The sequence below is a fragment of the Staurois parvus genome, unplaced genomic scaffold (assembly GCF_062004578.1).
Source record: "Staurois parvus isolate SC_StPar_1 unplaced genomic scaffold, SC_StPar_1.0 ptg000172l, whole genome shotgun sequence".
Lineage (NCBI taxonomy): Eukaryota > Metazoa > Chordata > Amphibia > Anura > Ranidae > Staurois > Staurois parvus.
In genome coordinates this window covers 5,531,547-5,547,105 of record NW_028317968.1, presented here as the reverse complement: position 1 = coordinate 5,547,105, position 15,559 = coordinate 5,531,547, and the positions used below count along the sequence as shown (strand labels likewise).

The following is a 15,559-nucleotide window of genomic DNA, read 5'->3' as shown; positions in this document are numbered from 1 at the left end:
CTTGTACATAACATTGCCCTGAGGATTTAGAGGTGTGGTTTTTTCCAAGTATTGCTTACTATGTTAAAAAAAAAAACTTTCTTTGAAACTATGAAAGTCTTGTTATTGACTTTCATGACGGCCAACCTTTTATTTCAGGTGTCTGTTATTCAGCTTTGGAAGACATACTATTCTAAAGGCTAAAACTACGTACACACTATGATTTTTTTCCTTTTTGTTTTTTTTGTTACTAGGCTTAATTTCACCTTTTACACCATGCTACATTTTGCACACATATTTAGGATGTAACATCGTGCAAAAGGGCTTCCCCCCCCCCCCCATTGACAGAAGGCACTGTGCGGGAGTTTCTTTCCCCCCACAGCCTCTTGCTTATTTAAATCCCACACAGTCACCATCATTCATTCACAGAGATCTGTGGATAAATTAACTACAAGTCCCATCTTCCACTGCAGCAATCAGACTTATAGTTCTCAAGGGAACCCAACTGTAATGCACCAACACTTCCTCCAGGTTTCCAGCTGGAGGTCTGTTTTTTTTTCTTTTCTTTTTTTTTTGTTCTATGCTTGTCCAAAGCATGTTTGAAAGAGGCCTGGCATTGCATCTGACATCCACTGATTGCGGGTGCAATACTTTGAAGGCTCCTGTTCATAAAACTAAGAAATGCACTTTTTTTTTCTGTTTCCAGTATAGGTGAACTTAACCCTTACAGCTGTACTCCAGGAATAATCATTTTTTTTAAATGTATATTGGTCCAGCTTGGTTACATCTAATCATTCATATCTCGCATGCTAAGGGCCGCTGAGTTTGTAGAAATTCACTGTAGTAGCCGGGTGCTACTTGAGGGACTTGCTTTCTGTATACTGAATATGGGAGATCACTCATCACTTCTACCATTTAGCGAAACCTCGTGTGTTTATTTTAATCAGTAGGAGGCGTCCTCTGATTGGATGAGTTTGGAGATTGTGACATCATCCTCCCCTCCTCTTCGTCTCTTTCAAACCAGTGAATGCCTTGTGTTCAATGAATGGAAAAGGTACTGAACGAGCTGCCCTCTGTGTTCAGTACAGAGAAGACAAGTCGCTTGAGCAGCACCTAGAATAGACCAGCACTGACTGGTATGTAGTAGAGACTAAAGCTGGCCATGGGTCGAATTCCAAATGAATTTTCTTTCGATTAATCTTAACTGAAAATTTTTGTTCGAATTTTGCACCATTAGTGGGCTGCAGCAACAGTCGATTTTCATGCGGCCATCAAATTTTGAGTGATCAAGCATGTTGGAAATTTTTTGAAAAACGGAAGAATTTCTAATCAATGATGGGAGAATTGTGCAAGAAATAAAATTGAAAAGAAATGAGCATGAGCTGTGACCTGGAAAGAAAAGAAGATTCCCTGCCACAGAAATTCTTTTCTGTAGCAACATGAGGTGAAATTGAAGGCTTAGTTGGTCGAAGTTTGAAATGAATGGTGGCACCATGAGATTACCAAACACAATATTTCCGATTTTTGAAAGAAAATGTGTTCAGAATTCGACCCATGTATGGCCTGCATTATGCAGGCCATACATGGTTCAAATTCCAAACTAATGTGACTTTATTTTAACTAAAAATTTTGTTTCAAATTTTGCACCATTAGTGGGCCATAACATCAGCCGATTTTCGTGCGGCCATCAAATTTGAGTGGTCTGGCATGTTGGAAAATTTTTAAAAGCAAATGAATTTCCAATCAATGATGGGAGAATTGTGCAAGAAATATAATCAAAAAACTAGAAAAGCTACAATTTCTGGGGAAATTGTGTGAAATGTTCTTGCCTCCACCAGTAGTCTACAACTGGAGTGGGCTGAGTAACTGGGTGGAGTGGGCAGAGTAACTGTTGTGTGGTTGGAGTGGCTGGAGTAACTGTGAAAAGGTTGGACTGAAACTATCAGGACTATGGCTTAGCCGTGGACATTTTTAGTGGCAGCAGGGATAGCTGAACGTTTTGATATAAGATTTGTGTAGGTGGGCTTGAAAATGAGGGAGTGATGGCAGTTTAGAAATCATGTCCTGGTTTTTCATCTCACACTCTAGCTTTTGTCAGCTCCCACTCGTTTTGAACATTCCGCCATTCATTCCTATGACACCAATTTCACCACAAAAACGCTGATATTTCGTGAACCATTCGGCAAAACATTCCACCAAGTAATAGCACACCAATCAGGAACAATCCGCACGTTTCGGTATATTACTGTCTATGTAGTGTAAACTGTGGGAGGAGTTAGGGTGGTAAATTTGGTTATAATAAGAATATATATGTGAGATAACAGTAAGTGGTCTGCCATGCAAGAACACTTAATAAAGGAACATGAGCTGTGACCTGGAATGGAAAGATTCCCAGCTACGAATATTCTTTTCTGTAGCAACATGAAGTTAAATTGAAGGCTTGGTTGATCGAATTTCAAAATCAGTGGTGGCACCATCGGATTACAAAACGCACAAAATTTCTGATTTTCTTAAGAAAATTCATTTTGAATTCAACCCTTGTATGGCTTGCATAATACAGTGAATTTCTGTATCCCCAGCGTAACCCTGGAGGTGAGATATGAAGAATTAAATTAACCAAGCTGGACTGTTTGTGGAGTTCAGCTCTAACCTTAGATTGTACACTTCTTGAGGGTTAGGGACTGATGTGAATGTACAATATATGTAAAGCGCTGCGTACATTTACTGATCTAGAAAAGTACCATAGCTGTAATAACTAAATAACAAATAACACTTCCAGGCTTTAATTTGATTTATTTTGCCCCTTGAGCTGTTCCAGTATTTTAAGCATGGAGTGATTTTAAAGCTATGGTATACAGTAGATGCATTTCTCCTACTTATTTGACTATGTTAATGTGAGAAGATTTGACTGTACTTTATAATAATGAATAGACAGACACTGGATTCTGCTCAGGCTTTAACCATAATTATGGGTTTTGAGAAGCTCTTGAACTTTTTATTTAGTGAGCACACATCATGTACAGTGAGAAGTCATTGCTGTGATATGTGAATGTCACCTGACATTTTATAATCACTGTGGCCAACTTAACTAATGCTGCAGACTTTTAGCATCTCAGCAAACTGTGTCCCATGATTTCCCAGGGTCATGGCCATCCAGCTGCGAGGGGAGGTAACAAAATAAGCCTTTATGACTGTAATCTGAACTGCCTATGCGAGAGGCCAGACCTGTTCAACCTGGTTTATGTCAGGAAGATTTGAGTTTCCTAGAAAGCACCTTTCTAGGAATGCCAGAACAGCAAAAAAGAGTTTTTTTTTTTTTTTTTTATTAACATAACACATTGGAATTTTCATTGAAATGTCATACATTGGCTGCTTTGCTTGTAGTCAGATTACTGAATTTGCTAAATGATACAATGTAGAAAAATGGGTTGTGGCAATATTCTAGTACCTGAGTCTACTAACTCCTGGATTTTACATTTATTTATTTTTATTTATTACAGGTACTTATATAGTGTTGTCAATTTACGCAGTGCTTTACATATATATTGTACATTCACATCAGTCCCTAACCCTCAAGAGGCGTACAATCTAAGGTCCCTAATTTACATTCATACATATACATACTAGGACCAATTTAGACAGGAGCCATTTCACCTACCAGCATGTCTTTGGAGTGTGGGAGGAAACCAGAGTACACACTAACCCACACAGGCCCTGGGAGAACATGCAAACTCCAGGCAGGTGCTGCCATGGTTGGGATTCAAACCAATGACCCTAGTACTGCCAGGCAGAAGTGATAACCATTTATCCACTGTGCTGCCCATATACATGTGTATATAACCTCTGTAGTACCTAATTTTTATTTGTGTAGTAGACAATTTATATAGTCACTTTAAGTTCCATGTTTCATATCTCCCTGTGTTGTTGTACTGCACAATGGCATACAATGCCAGTGATGGCCTGGGGTCTAGTAAAATTACTTGCTTATGATTTTGAACCAGGCTATTTTTGCAAATGGCACTAAAACGCCTTTTGCGTGTTTATTGCAAGTTCTCTTTCTGCAATAAAACTAACAGGTACTCACAGGCAACACAGGGCGCCTACAATTCAGCGCTATTTTCACAGTAGGCACTTGCAGTTAGTGTTTTGCGCAGAGTTTTTGTAAGGTTACTGACTGGTTTTACTTGCTGCCTGAAATTGCTCCTTAACCAAGTATTGATTGCAAGATGATCTTTTTGTTCATTACCGTTGCAGTTTATAGTGTACATTCAGTTGTGGAAAGAAATGTATATTTTATGTTGTGTATTTTTACATTGAAGCTTGTTTTTTGTTTTTCAGGAAATGCCCAATTCTGTTTTCTTGGTCATGGAGGTAATGTATTTTTTATTTTATTCAGACATATAGAGATTGGGGCTTTATTATGGTTTATGAAGGTTTTAACTGTATAGGTTAAATATCATGTACTGAAGAAAAAGCAATATAAAACAACTCAATTAAAATTCAGCTGTATCCTAAAGATCAGCAGGCTGCAAAATTATTATGGAGGCACTAGTGCAGGCCATAGATGGGTCGAAAATCGGCCGATTTTCGCACCGTTAATAGGTTAAATGGTCGGTCATTTTTCTGGATTTTGTCAGATTTTTTTGATCGGTAAATCTGGGAAAAAATCTATTTTGCCGATCGGCCGATTTGCCCATCATTGCCGCAAAAATTGGCTGATCGGCAAAATCGATTTTTTTCCAACTTTACCGATCAAAAAAATCTGACTAAATCCAGAAAAAAATTGATTTTGCCGATCGGCCGATTTTTGCGGCAATGATGGGCAAATCGGCCAATCTTTTTACCAATAAAAAAAATCTGCGCATGAGCCGAGGAGAAGTAGATACAATGTTGCAACAAAAATACTTTTTAATGTCAAATGTAATGTTAACAAAAAAAAAAATCCCTCTTCCTTTTCTTTGAGAGGCTTTCATATGTTAATTTAAATGGTAACACATGTAAAATGTACCTAAATTGCAGTGCACAGATGTAAACCTGGCCTATGTGCAACCTTTAGCACCTCAAATACCTGCTTCCCAGGGTTCTTTAACAAATACCTTCTTTAACACTAACACTAGCATGCCAAGCACTAACCCATTCTCTCCAGTGTCCTGAATATTTCTGTTCTTCTTGCTAGCCAATGGGAATGTGCGGTAAGGAACAAAAACAGCCATTAACGCTACCTTTAAGTGTAAAAACCTGCTCTTTATTGTGTCTCTGCTTATGGGGAGCTCCGTTTGTATATAAAGCTATTTGCTGGGAGCGCTCAGTGCCTTCATTTTAGTTATAGGGCTTTCATTAGCTTTTTGATACTGAGAGAGGTGCCTTTAACAGAAATTTGGTATGCCAGGACAATCTGAGGCTCTGACTAAATATGCAAAGTGAGACAGACATACATACATACATACATACATACATAGATGTTTAAGAATGTATGCATTAATCTGTTATGTACCAAAACAATCACATATTTCCTTACCAATTTCCTTAACAAGTAAGCAGAGCTAACCAAATTACACCTAATCAGATAACTCCATCCTTAACAATACATTTACCTTGGTATATGACTATTTTTTAATGGAACACAAGTTGTCTAATATATGGAAACATCGCTTAGAGAAGGTACTTTGTTTTGGTTCCATTATAACAACCCTGTCCCATCTCTAAAATATCCAGCCAGCTGTCCCTGCAAAAAAAGCTGAATACTTAATTCTCTGGTGGGTATTGAGTGAAATGTTTGCTCTCTTGCTTCCTGTTTGGCGTTGCGGTTCTTCCTACCGGCCTCTGTGTCCTCTGGTTATGTAGATCATCACATGTCTGATGAAGGGATCCTGGGTGTCCCTGAAAGGATGCATTTCTCTGTTCTTTCTCTTGTGATGCGATCGCTATAATAAAGTTTTTAGTGTCATTTTGAAGATCCATGGCACGCTGGCAATATAGGAGGTGCGATGTTTAATTCCCTGAATAGATCTAAAAAAAAAAATCAAACATTTTGTCCTTTCTTCTAAAGATTTTATGAAATTTGCAGACCGTGTGCTTTCTGATCTCTGTCAAGATTCGAGGCACCTTCTTTGCATAAATCGGTGTCATTCCAGAATCTTCTGTTAGAATCTGCTGCACTGTTTCTTCTTCATGTACAATTCAGAACATCAGTCACGCACGCAATCATCGATATAAGCATACTAGGGTTCACAATCTGTCCACATTTGCAATCATCCTTTGATTTTTTGGCTGCCCACTTCTTGCATCATTGTGGACTTGATTTCTTCATGGAATTTTCACTATATCATCAATATAGCAATAGTATCTGTATGGTTTTTATTCCATGCTGTTCAGGAATTTTTCCTGGCACCCCAATATGCCAATTTGTTTATGGCTGACCTGGAGGAAAAATTCCTGAACAGCATGGAACAAAAACCATACAGATACTATCGCTATATTGATGATATTTTCATCATATGGACAGAAGGTGAAGAATACCTAAAACAATTTTACTCATTGATCAACACTTTTCATCCAGCAATCAAACTAAAAATGGAATACTCAAACACACACGTCAACTTCCTAGACACCACAGTATATATCAGGGATGATACGCTTCACACCTCAATATACAGGAAACCCACTGACAGATGCAACTACCTCCACAGTTCCAGCTTCCACCCACAACACACGAAACGTGCCATCATACACAGTCAGGGTATTAGATAATACCGAATATGTTCTGACCCAAGAGACAGAGATAAACATCTCAGGACACTAGCAGACGCCTTCCATAAGAAAGGTTACAAGGACAAAACTATCAACAACAGTATAAACACAGCCTTGAGAACCCGAAGGGAAAATCTACTTCAGTACAAAGAGAAAAAACAAACAACCGTCTACCTCTAGTAACCACATACAACCCTGCACTAGAAGGAATAAGAAAAATAATCAAAGATTTACAACCCATCATAACAGAGGATGTAACTCTGAACGCTAGTATTGGTGGTTGCTGGAATATTTCTTTCAGACAACCCCCCAACCTCAGAAATAAACTAATCAGTAGGAAACTTCCTTCTGATTATGAGGTCACAAATAATGGAAGCAAATGCTGCAAACTGTGCAACCAAATCAATCCATCAAAGTGTCAGACATTCAAAAGGGATCTTCAATATCTCCAGATCATACAGACGCACCTCCAGTAATGTTGTGTACCTTATCCAGTGCAGAAAATGCAGCAAGGGTTCTTATGTTGGCGAAACAGGACAGAAGTTGCAAACAAGGATGAATTTGCACAGACATACCATCAAGGAACATAAAGAAGATGATTTCTGCACACCTGTGGGACACCATTTCGCACAACCAGACCACACAATGGGAGACCTCACTATTTTAGTTCTTAAAGGAAATTTCAAATCCATTCAGGGAAGAAAAACATTTGAACTAAGAATGATAATTCTATTTGACACAAGAGATAACGGCCTGAATTTGGACACGGGATTCCTCAATCATCCAACAGTTTTATGACTATCCGCTCAAGCATGCTAGTGTTGTCTCCCCCCCAGACTTTGCTTTTGCTGTGTCTTATCTCTGTTTTTTTTTTGTTTTTTTTTGTTTTTTTCTTTCCCATCCCCTACATCTCTTCTATCATTCTGCTAAATCTTTGTTTCACTACTGCTTAGACCTGAAGAAGGGGACATTCCCCGAAAGGTTGTCCTCAAAATTGTATGTTAGTGCAAATAAAAAAAGTATCACGGACAGTATTCAATTGTTCCTGTCGCAAATGCACTAATACGGCTCCAATCACCTCAAGCAAATTTGTAGGTGGGCAAAGATTAGCTAACATCATGCAGCAGCAAGGAAAGTTTAAAAACATATTTACCCACGTATGCCATATTCTTAAACTGCAAATAATTTGAATATTGTGCAAGCCATAAAAATCGGTTTATCATTTGTTTTTCTCAACAGTACTGCAATGGGGGAGACTTGGCAGATTATTTACAAGGTAACTGGTTCCTCTTTTTTTCTAAAGTGCCTCATGATATGTCTGTGACTGTTGCTGAAGTTTAAATCTCTCCCTCTGTTGAAACTCTATCTAGAAAGCTCTTAACGCAGACTTGAAGTGGTAACAGGAGCCTGTTGTTTTCCCAGCTTCATTGTCTTGGCTGCCGTTAGCTGTTGTCATCGTGCCATGCTCGAAAATCTAAGCTTTAATTGAATTTTAAGGCTACAGTGCATAGCCTGCTTTTTGCTTGCTGAAACATCATAAAAGCATATAATGTAAGTTTCTAGTAATCAATAATATAGGTAGGTTAATCATCATTTAAAAAGACTTCATCATCACACTTTTTAAAATTTTGTATCTGAATGTAGCTTTTACCAAAATTTTCAAAAGTAGTAAAAGGATAATTTCTATGGATAAGTTGTCCACCAAATTTGCAGTTTTGCTGTCAGTATATAACGTTGTTTCTCTCTTTTAAATAATTCTTGATATTAATGTAATAGGACCATGCAGTGTCATTGGGTAGATAGGCCTCTTCTGTACAGGAGGTTCAGTTGGAACCATTTGTTTATCAGGCAGACCTGATTGGAAGCTCCATGTAAGGACAAGTGGATGTAAATGAACATGTGTTTACAACCGATTACCTCCATGTCCAGAAAAAATGGAAAAGGTCTGCATCCTTTTTTTTTTTTCTCCCAACATAAACGTGATGGATGAGAAGTAGTCTGCAGTAAACGGACACTTGTTTATTTACATGGGCTGCTCATTGACCTAATATGGATCCAGAATGCTCTTGCAGCAAAAAAAATTAACAGGCATGGGTGGCACAAAAGTGACATTAGTTCTGTTCTACTCTGACTTTGTGTCAAGACAGGGTCAATTTACAAAAGTTAGAAAAATGTCAAAAGTCCTTATTTTATCCCAACATGTCATAATCCTGATGTGTGCCTGTTGTACCATGTACATGGTTAATATGTAGCCTCTTCTGATTGTATTTTGTGCAAAATCTCTGGTGATCCTGATAGTCCCTCTGCTTTCCTGTTAAAAACCGACCATGCTAGGCATGAGAGCACATCCATTCCAGGGTGATCAGTTTTCTGGCTGTGCTGGGAGAACAGCCTGCCTGTCCTCCAAAGGTCAGGTTTGTGCTGACAGCCCCCCACACTGCCATTCACTGGGAAGATCAGTATATGTGTGTGTGTGTGTGATTTTGTATTTCCGGGTAGGGGGCACGTCCCCCATACCCTCTCTGCCATTGGCAGTTTCGGCAGTCAATCACCGGGTCCCGGCCAGAGATTCCCCACTGGCACCCGGTGATCGCTGAGGAACACTGACGAGGGAGAGGTCTGCATGTAAAAATACAAATCTCTCCCTTGTCAGTACTACCACGCTGCTTGGTATTGCTCTGCGTATTGCTCTGCGTAGCAGAGCAATACAAAGTAGGGTGCTTACACAGTTAACACTTTGATTGCCCCAGATGTTAACTCCTTCCTGCCCAGTGTCATTAGTACAGCCTCAGTGCTTTTTATTAGCACTGATCACTGTAATAGTTTCACTGGGGATGTCAGTGACAGTCAGTTCCCCCCCAGTGTCAGAATGCCTACCACAGTCCCGCCACTATTACGAATATAAAAAAAAAATTGCAGTATATATACCGCCATTTGTAGACGCTATAATTTTCACGTAAACCAATTAATTTACACATATTGGGATTTTTTTTAGCAAAGACATAGAGCAGAATACATTTTGGCCTACATTTATGACGAAATTAGATTTTTAAATTTTTTTTACTGGATATGTTTTATAGCAGAAAGTTAAAAATATTGTTTTTGTGTTTTTTTTTTTTTTTGTTTTTTTTTATCTCAAAAAATAAAAAAGCAGAGCCAATTAAATACCACCAAAAGAAAGCTCCATTTGTAGGGGGGAAAAAAGGACATACATTTCATTTGGGTGAAGTGTTGCATGACTGCGCAATTGTCAAAGTAACGCAGCGCTGTATCGCAAAAAATGGCCTGGTCAGGAAAGATGGTAAATCCTCTGGAGGGCAAGGGGTTAAAGGTTTCCCTAAAATTCATATGTTTTACTGCTGTGATAAAGGGGGGCTGTAATGCCCGAGAGACAATCTCAGAAGGCTTAGAATACATGACCTAGTGTTCTTGTGCAAGGTGAAAGGCACCTATTGCTGACCTTCACTTCTTGAATGTTAAGAGCCTGAGCTTACCATGTAGTAAGATGGCAATCATAGACACACAAACTCAACTGTTGTTGCAGTAACAGCACAGTGCAAGAATACATGTAATGTCACTACATGCCAAGCACAAGTTGCCTTTGGGGATTATTTACTAAAAGTGGAAAGTGCAAAATTTGGTCAACTCTGCATAGAAACCCATCAGCTTCCATGTTTCATTGCCAAAGCTTAATTGAACAAGCTGAAGTTGAAACCCTTAATGCACACTGGACGTGTTTACAGCTACTGTTTTTGGCTTTTGACGTTTTTTTCTAAATCTAGTAAACCCGCCAGCATGTTATCCTATGTGTCCATGCACACATAGACTGTAATCAATGTTTTTTTGGCAGGGATGTTTTTTGGCTGTAAAAAAAACCCAGAACTAGTGGGTTTCTAGAGGAGTTTTTTAGCTGTAAAAATGCTCTAATGCTGAAAAATGCGGTAAATCAGGGTAAACTGCCGCAAACCAGTATTTTTGGATTTTTTTTGACCCAAAAATTTTTTTTGCTTAAAAAAAACGCTAAAAAACCTAAATGCGGCGAAACATCGCTAAACGCTAATGCAAATAACGCTTTAAAAACCCTGAAAAACTCATGCTTTTAACGTGACTTTACACAGCTAACATTACCAGCGTTCTCAAAACACCAAGTGTGCATGGAGCCGAAAGCTGCTTGTCTACCATGCACAGACACCTTGTATTACAATGGCACACTCATTATAATGACACATTTAGTGCACATGCTGCTGGCTTGAATATGTCCCTATTGCAGTATGTGCACATTATGTAGAAGCAATAAGGTATTTAAAGCCTGGACCAGATGCAGAATCAGATTTGACTATTCTGGCAGCAAGAGACAACACATAGAATCCAAACAGCTGTACATCATCTTTGTAATAACATTAAAAGCTAATTCCAGACTTCAGGGTTTTATTGTATAACCGCTGTCACATAATATTACCTGGATGCAAAGTTCCATTTAATCCTGCTGGTCAGCCAATGTGGTCTGGCTGTATTTTGGTTGATTCTGCCAGCAGCAGAATGTAAATCTGCACCATGCCGGCTGTATTAAAAGCTGGCTCTGCAGAAGCCAAGAGAAAATCTCCATCATTTAAAATTGTACTTCACCACAGGAGTCTTGGAAAGAGTACAGTTTTTGCTGTTTCTTGGATTCTGGCGTTGTCAAGCTGGGTTCTTGCTCACCTTGGAAATATTTAACATGAATCCTTTAAAACAACAATAGCGTACCGTATAATTATTGTGAGCACTACAAATAGATCTTGCTTGTCCACTTGTAAAAGAGGAATAACAGCAAGAAATACAGTGCATCCAGAAAGTATTCACAGTGCTTAACTTTTGCCACATTTTGTGTTGTTACAGCCTTATTCCAAAATGGATTAAATTAATTTTTTTCCTCAACATTCTACAAACAATACCCCATAATGACAACGTGAAAGCAGTTTGTTTTAAAATCTTTTCAATTTATTAAAAATAAAATATGAAAAAAAACAACCACATGTACACAGCCTTTGCTCAATACTTTGTTGAAACATCTTTAGCACCAATTACAGTCTCAAGTCATTTTGAGTATGATGCTACATGCTTGCACACCTATTTTTGGGCAATTTCTCCCATTCTTCTTTGCAGTACCTCTCAAGCTCCATCAGGTTGGATGGGGAGCGTCAGTACACAGCCATTTTCAGATCTCTCCAGAGATGTTCAATCGGTTCAAGTCTGGGCTATGACTGGTCCACTGCAGGACATTCACAGAATTGGCCCGTAGCCACTCCTTTGTTATATGGGCTGTGTGCTTAGGGTCATTGTCCTGTTGAAAGATGAACCGTCGCCCCAGTCTAAGGTCCAGAGCGCTCTGGAACAGGTTTTCATCAAGGATGTCTCTGTACATTGCTGCATTCATCTTTCCTTCGATCCTGATTAGTCTCCCAGTTCCTGCCGCTGAAAAAGATCCCCACAGCATGATGCTGCCTCCGCCATGCTTCACTGTAGGGATGGTATTGGCCAGGTGGTGAACGGTGCCTATTTTCCTCCAGACATGATGCTTCGCATTCAGGCCAAAAAGTTCAATCTTTATTTCATCAGACCAGAGAGTTTTGTTTCTCATGGTCTGAGAGTCCCTCATCCACTCACATACACTGAATGATATATAGGTCTCCTAAGGAGCATAGCATTTCAGGCCAACAATCTACAGATGGTTGTCCTTCTGGAAGGTTCTCCTCTCTCCACAGTGAAACGCTGGAGCTCTTTCAGAGTGACCATCGGGTGCTTTGTTACCTCCCTGGCTAAGGCCCTTCTCCCTCGATCGCTCATTTTGGCCGGGCGGTCCGCTCTAGGAAGATTCCTGATGGTTCACAAACTTCTTCCAGTTACGAATGATGGAGGTCACTGTGCTCATTGGGACCTTCAATGCTGCAGACATTTTTCTGTACTGTTCCCCAGATCTGTACCAATCCTGTCTCGGAGGTCTACGGACAATTATGTGGACTTCATGGCTTGGTTTGTGCTCTGACATGCGCTGTAAACTGTGGGACCTTATATAGACAGGTTTATGCCTTTCCTAATCATGTCCAATCAACTGAATTTCCCACAGGTGGACTCCAAGTTCTGGAAACATCTCAGGGATGATCAGTGGGAACAAGATGCACCAGAGCTCAGTTTTAAGTGTCATGGCAAAGGCTGTGAATACTTATGTACATGTGCATTTTTTTTATTTTTAATAAATTGCAAAGATTTCAAAACAAACCATCCAACCTGATGGAGCTTGAGAGGAACTGCAAAGAAGAATGGGAGAAATTGCCCAAAAATAGGTGTGCCAAGCTTGCAGCATCATACTCAAAACAACTTGAGACTGTAATTGGTGCTAAAGATGTTTCAACAAAGTAAAGTATTGAGCACAGGCTGTGAATACTTATGTACTTTTTTTTTTTTTTCCGTTTTTTTAGTTTTAATAAATTGCAAAGATTTTAAAACGAGCTTCTTTCATGTTGTCATTATGGGGTATTTGTAGAATGTTTAGGAAAAAAATGTATTTAATCCATTTTGGAATAAGGCTGTAACATAACAAAATGTGGCAAAAGTTAAGCGCTGTGAATACTTTCTGGATGTACTGTACAGGCTATATTTTTTATTTTTTTTTTTTTTACATCGGTTTGGTGTAAAATGCATGTCTTTGTACTTGTCTGTATATTACACACCAACAGGGAGGGGATGGTCAAATAATGAAAATGCCTTACAGTATCAAGTATATCAAGAACCTAACAAGGAGTATGGCTAATTTTCAGAACCTCTCCAGACTTTGATAGAATGATGTCATGAAAGTCCCTACTGGTATATGGTGATATTTTACACCATTCCTGAAGAATAACCTCCATGTTTTTGATCATGGATGTCAACATTTTGTTGTTTTGAGCTGTGGAACTTTCTCTTATATACAACAATATTTAGCTCTGTGATTGGGGAAGCAATGAAAGGTGGTGTTGGAGAAAGGGTTTATGTTTATGAAACCAGTCTTCAAGTTGTTTAGTAGCCTGTATGGGTCTATTGTCATGCTGGAATATAAAAAAGCGAGGGAGCATGGGTTGTGTCAGAACAGCCCACTTATCTGAACAAACACAACAAAAAAGTAACAATAATTGATGTATTGGTGCAGCGCTGCCCTAAATAAACTTAAATACCAATCATAAAAACCCAAAAAGAAAATTGAAACACACTTAAAAAGTGACAAATCCTACAAATATATAGAAGGTGAATAAATATGATCATAAAGTGAAATGATCCTTAAACGGATGTAGAAGTGAAAAACGCATAAACACAATAATGGAAAATAGTGAAACTGAAACAAGTCCAAATGGACTAACAATGATGTGAAAACAATATATGTATAAAGTAAAAGTGAACCCCTATAATGGGATCAAGATCCTCACAAGAAAACGTACCAACAGGCTTTAAATATGCCAGAATATTTGGTGAAGAAACAGTGACATCTATGAATCCCAAAATGTGGGACAAACTTTCACAAGATAACAAGTGCTGTGATATATCCCAGAATGCGGGACAAAATTACCACAAATTAACAAGTGCTGTGATAATCCCAGAATGCGGGACAAAGATTTATAAGTGACAACTGATGTGATAAATCAACATTCATATATGTGACAAAAAATTTTTTTAAATAATAAAATACAAAATGTGAAATCAAAAAAAGCAATCCTAAAACAAGTCCAAAGAAAAAAAGTTTGCAGGTGTATAAACACCGAAATATTTGGACTCTTCAAGCTTCTTTAAAACGTGCAGGTGATAAAGTGGATCAGCATGACAACCAATAGGAAATAATCTGTAAACGGCTGAATTTCCCCCTCGCCTCCTTGCAGTGACCCAAAGGGCCAAAACGCTTGTTGAAATATCAAAAGGACCTTCCACTTTCAGATTCCCCTACCAGGATGATATCCGTCCACACTGGTGATATTCCTTCATAGGCATACAGATAGAAGCAGCAGGTCCCCTCCAGGGATGATATAATCTAATCAGATACAGCCAGCTCCCATAGGTGTCCTTTCTCTTCCGTTACAACTTCAAAGCAAAAAAGGTGCATGTACAATTTTCTGTAACACAGTGTACTAGTGCGTAGTGAGTTGCCTTGTGTTGTGGCACAGTTCAACACGTGACTGTTGGCAAGGTTCTTGGGGTGCCATTCAGAATAAATGGAACTGCATTGCACCAAGTCATGTAAAGCGCGTTACCACAGATTGATGGTGTGAACAGTGGAACCTGCTTTTTCCTAGCAGGTAAACCTGATCCTTTACATACACTCATATTCTTTCCTTAGTCATAATGCAACACTGTAAAACAGTCATTATATATTATAGCTCTAATGAGATGCCTGCCCAAATAATTAGGGATTGTGTAACAGTTGGCAGCCAACGTTATTGTTGAAATGTCTGCTGTGGCTTTCTCCCATCCTGAACCTGCCTGGTTGTATGAAATGGGGTGAGAGATTACTCATCAGACATATTAGCTTTCTCCTGTCCCATTGTTTGACAGTATGAGAACTTTCTAAAGTTGAACTATATCTGGATAACTAAAATTTACCAACAATAATTCTTTGATGCCAAAAGAAACTACGTTCTTTGTCAGCTAACAAATTTGTCAGCTGTGCTACGCTTGTAGGACATCAGCAGTATGGTGTGCAGTGTCTGTCCTTTGCCGTAATCTGTAAGATGCTGGGAATAGAGCTGGGTGTTGAGAAAATGTAACTCCAAGGTACATACACAGGAGTGACATCACCCATGACAGCCTAGTGCACATCACAAGGAAA

General features: G+C 38.9%; 1 protein-coding gene across 2 annotated transcripts in view; it reads left to right on the top strand.

Annotated features, from left to right (window-relative positions):
* Window positions 1–15,559, top strand: part of ULK2 (unc-51 like autophagy activating kinase 2) — a 163,035-nt gene that overhangs the window by 58,640 nt on the left and 88,836 nt on the right. For both annotated transcript variants that reach the window (XM_089676621.1, XM_089676620.1), the window contains exons 4-5: window positions 4,318–4,350; window positions 7,969–8,005. In XM_089676621.1, coding sequence (XP_089532747.1) covers window positions 4,318–4,350; window positions 7,969–8,005 — 70 coding nt within the window. The remainder of the gene's footprint in view (window positions 1–4,317; window positions 4,351–7,968; window positions 8,006–15,559) is intronic.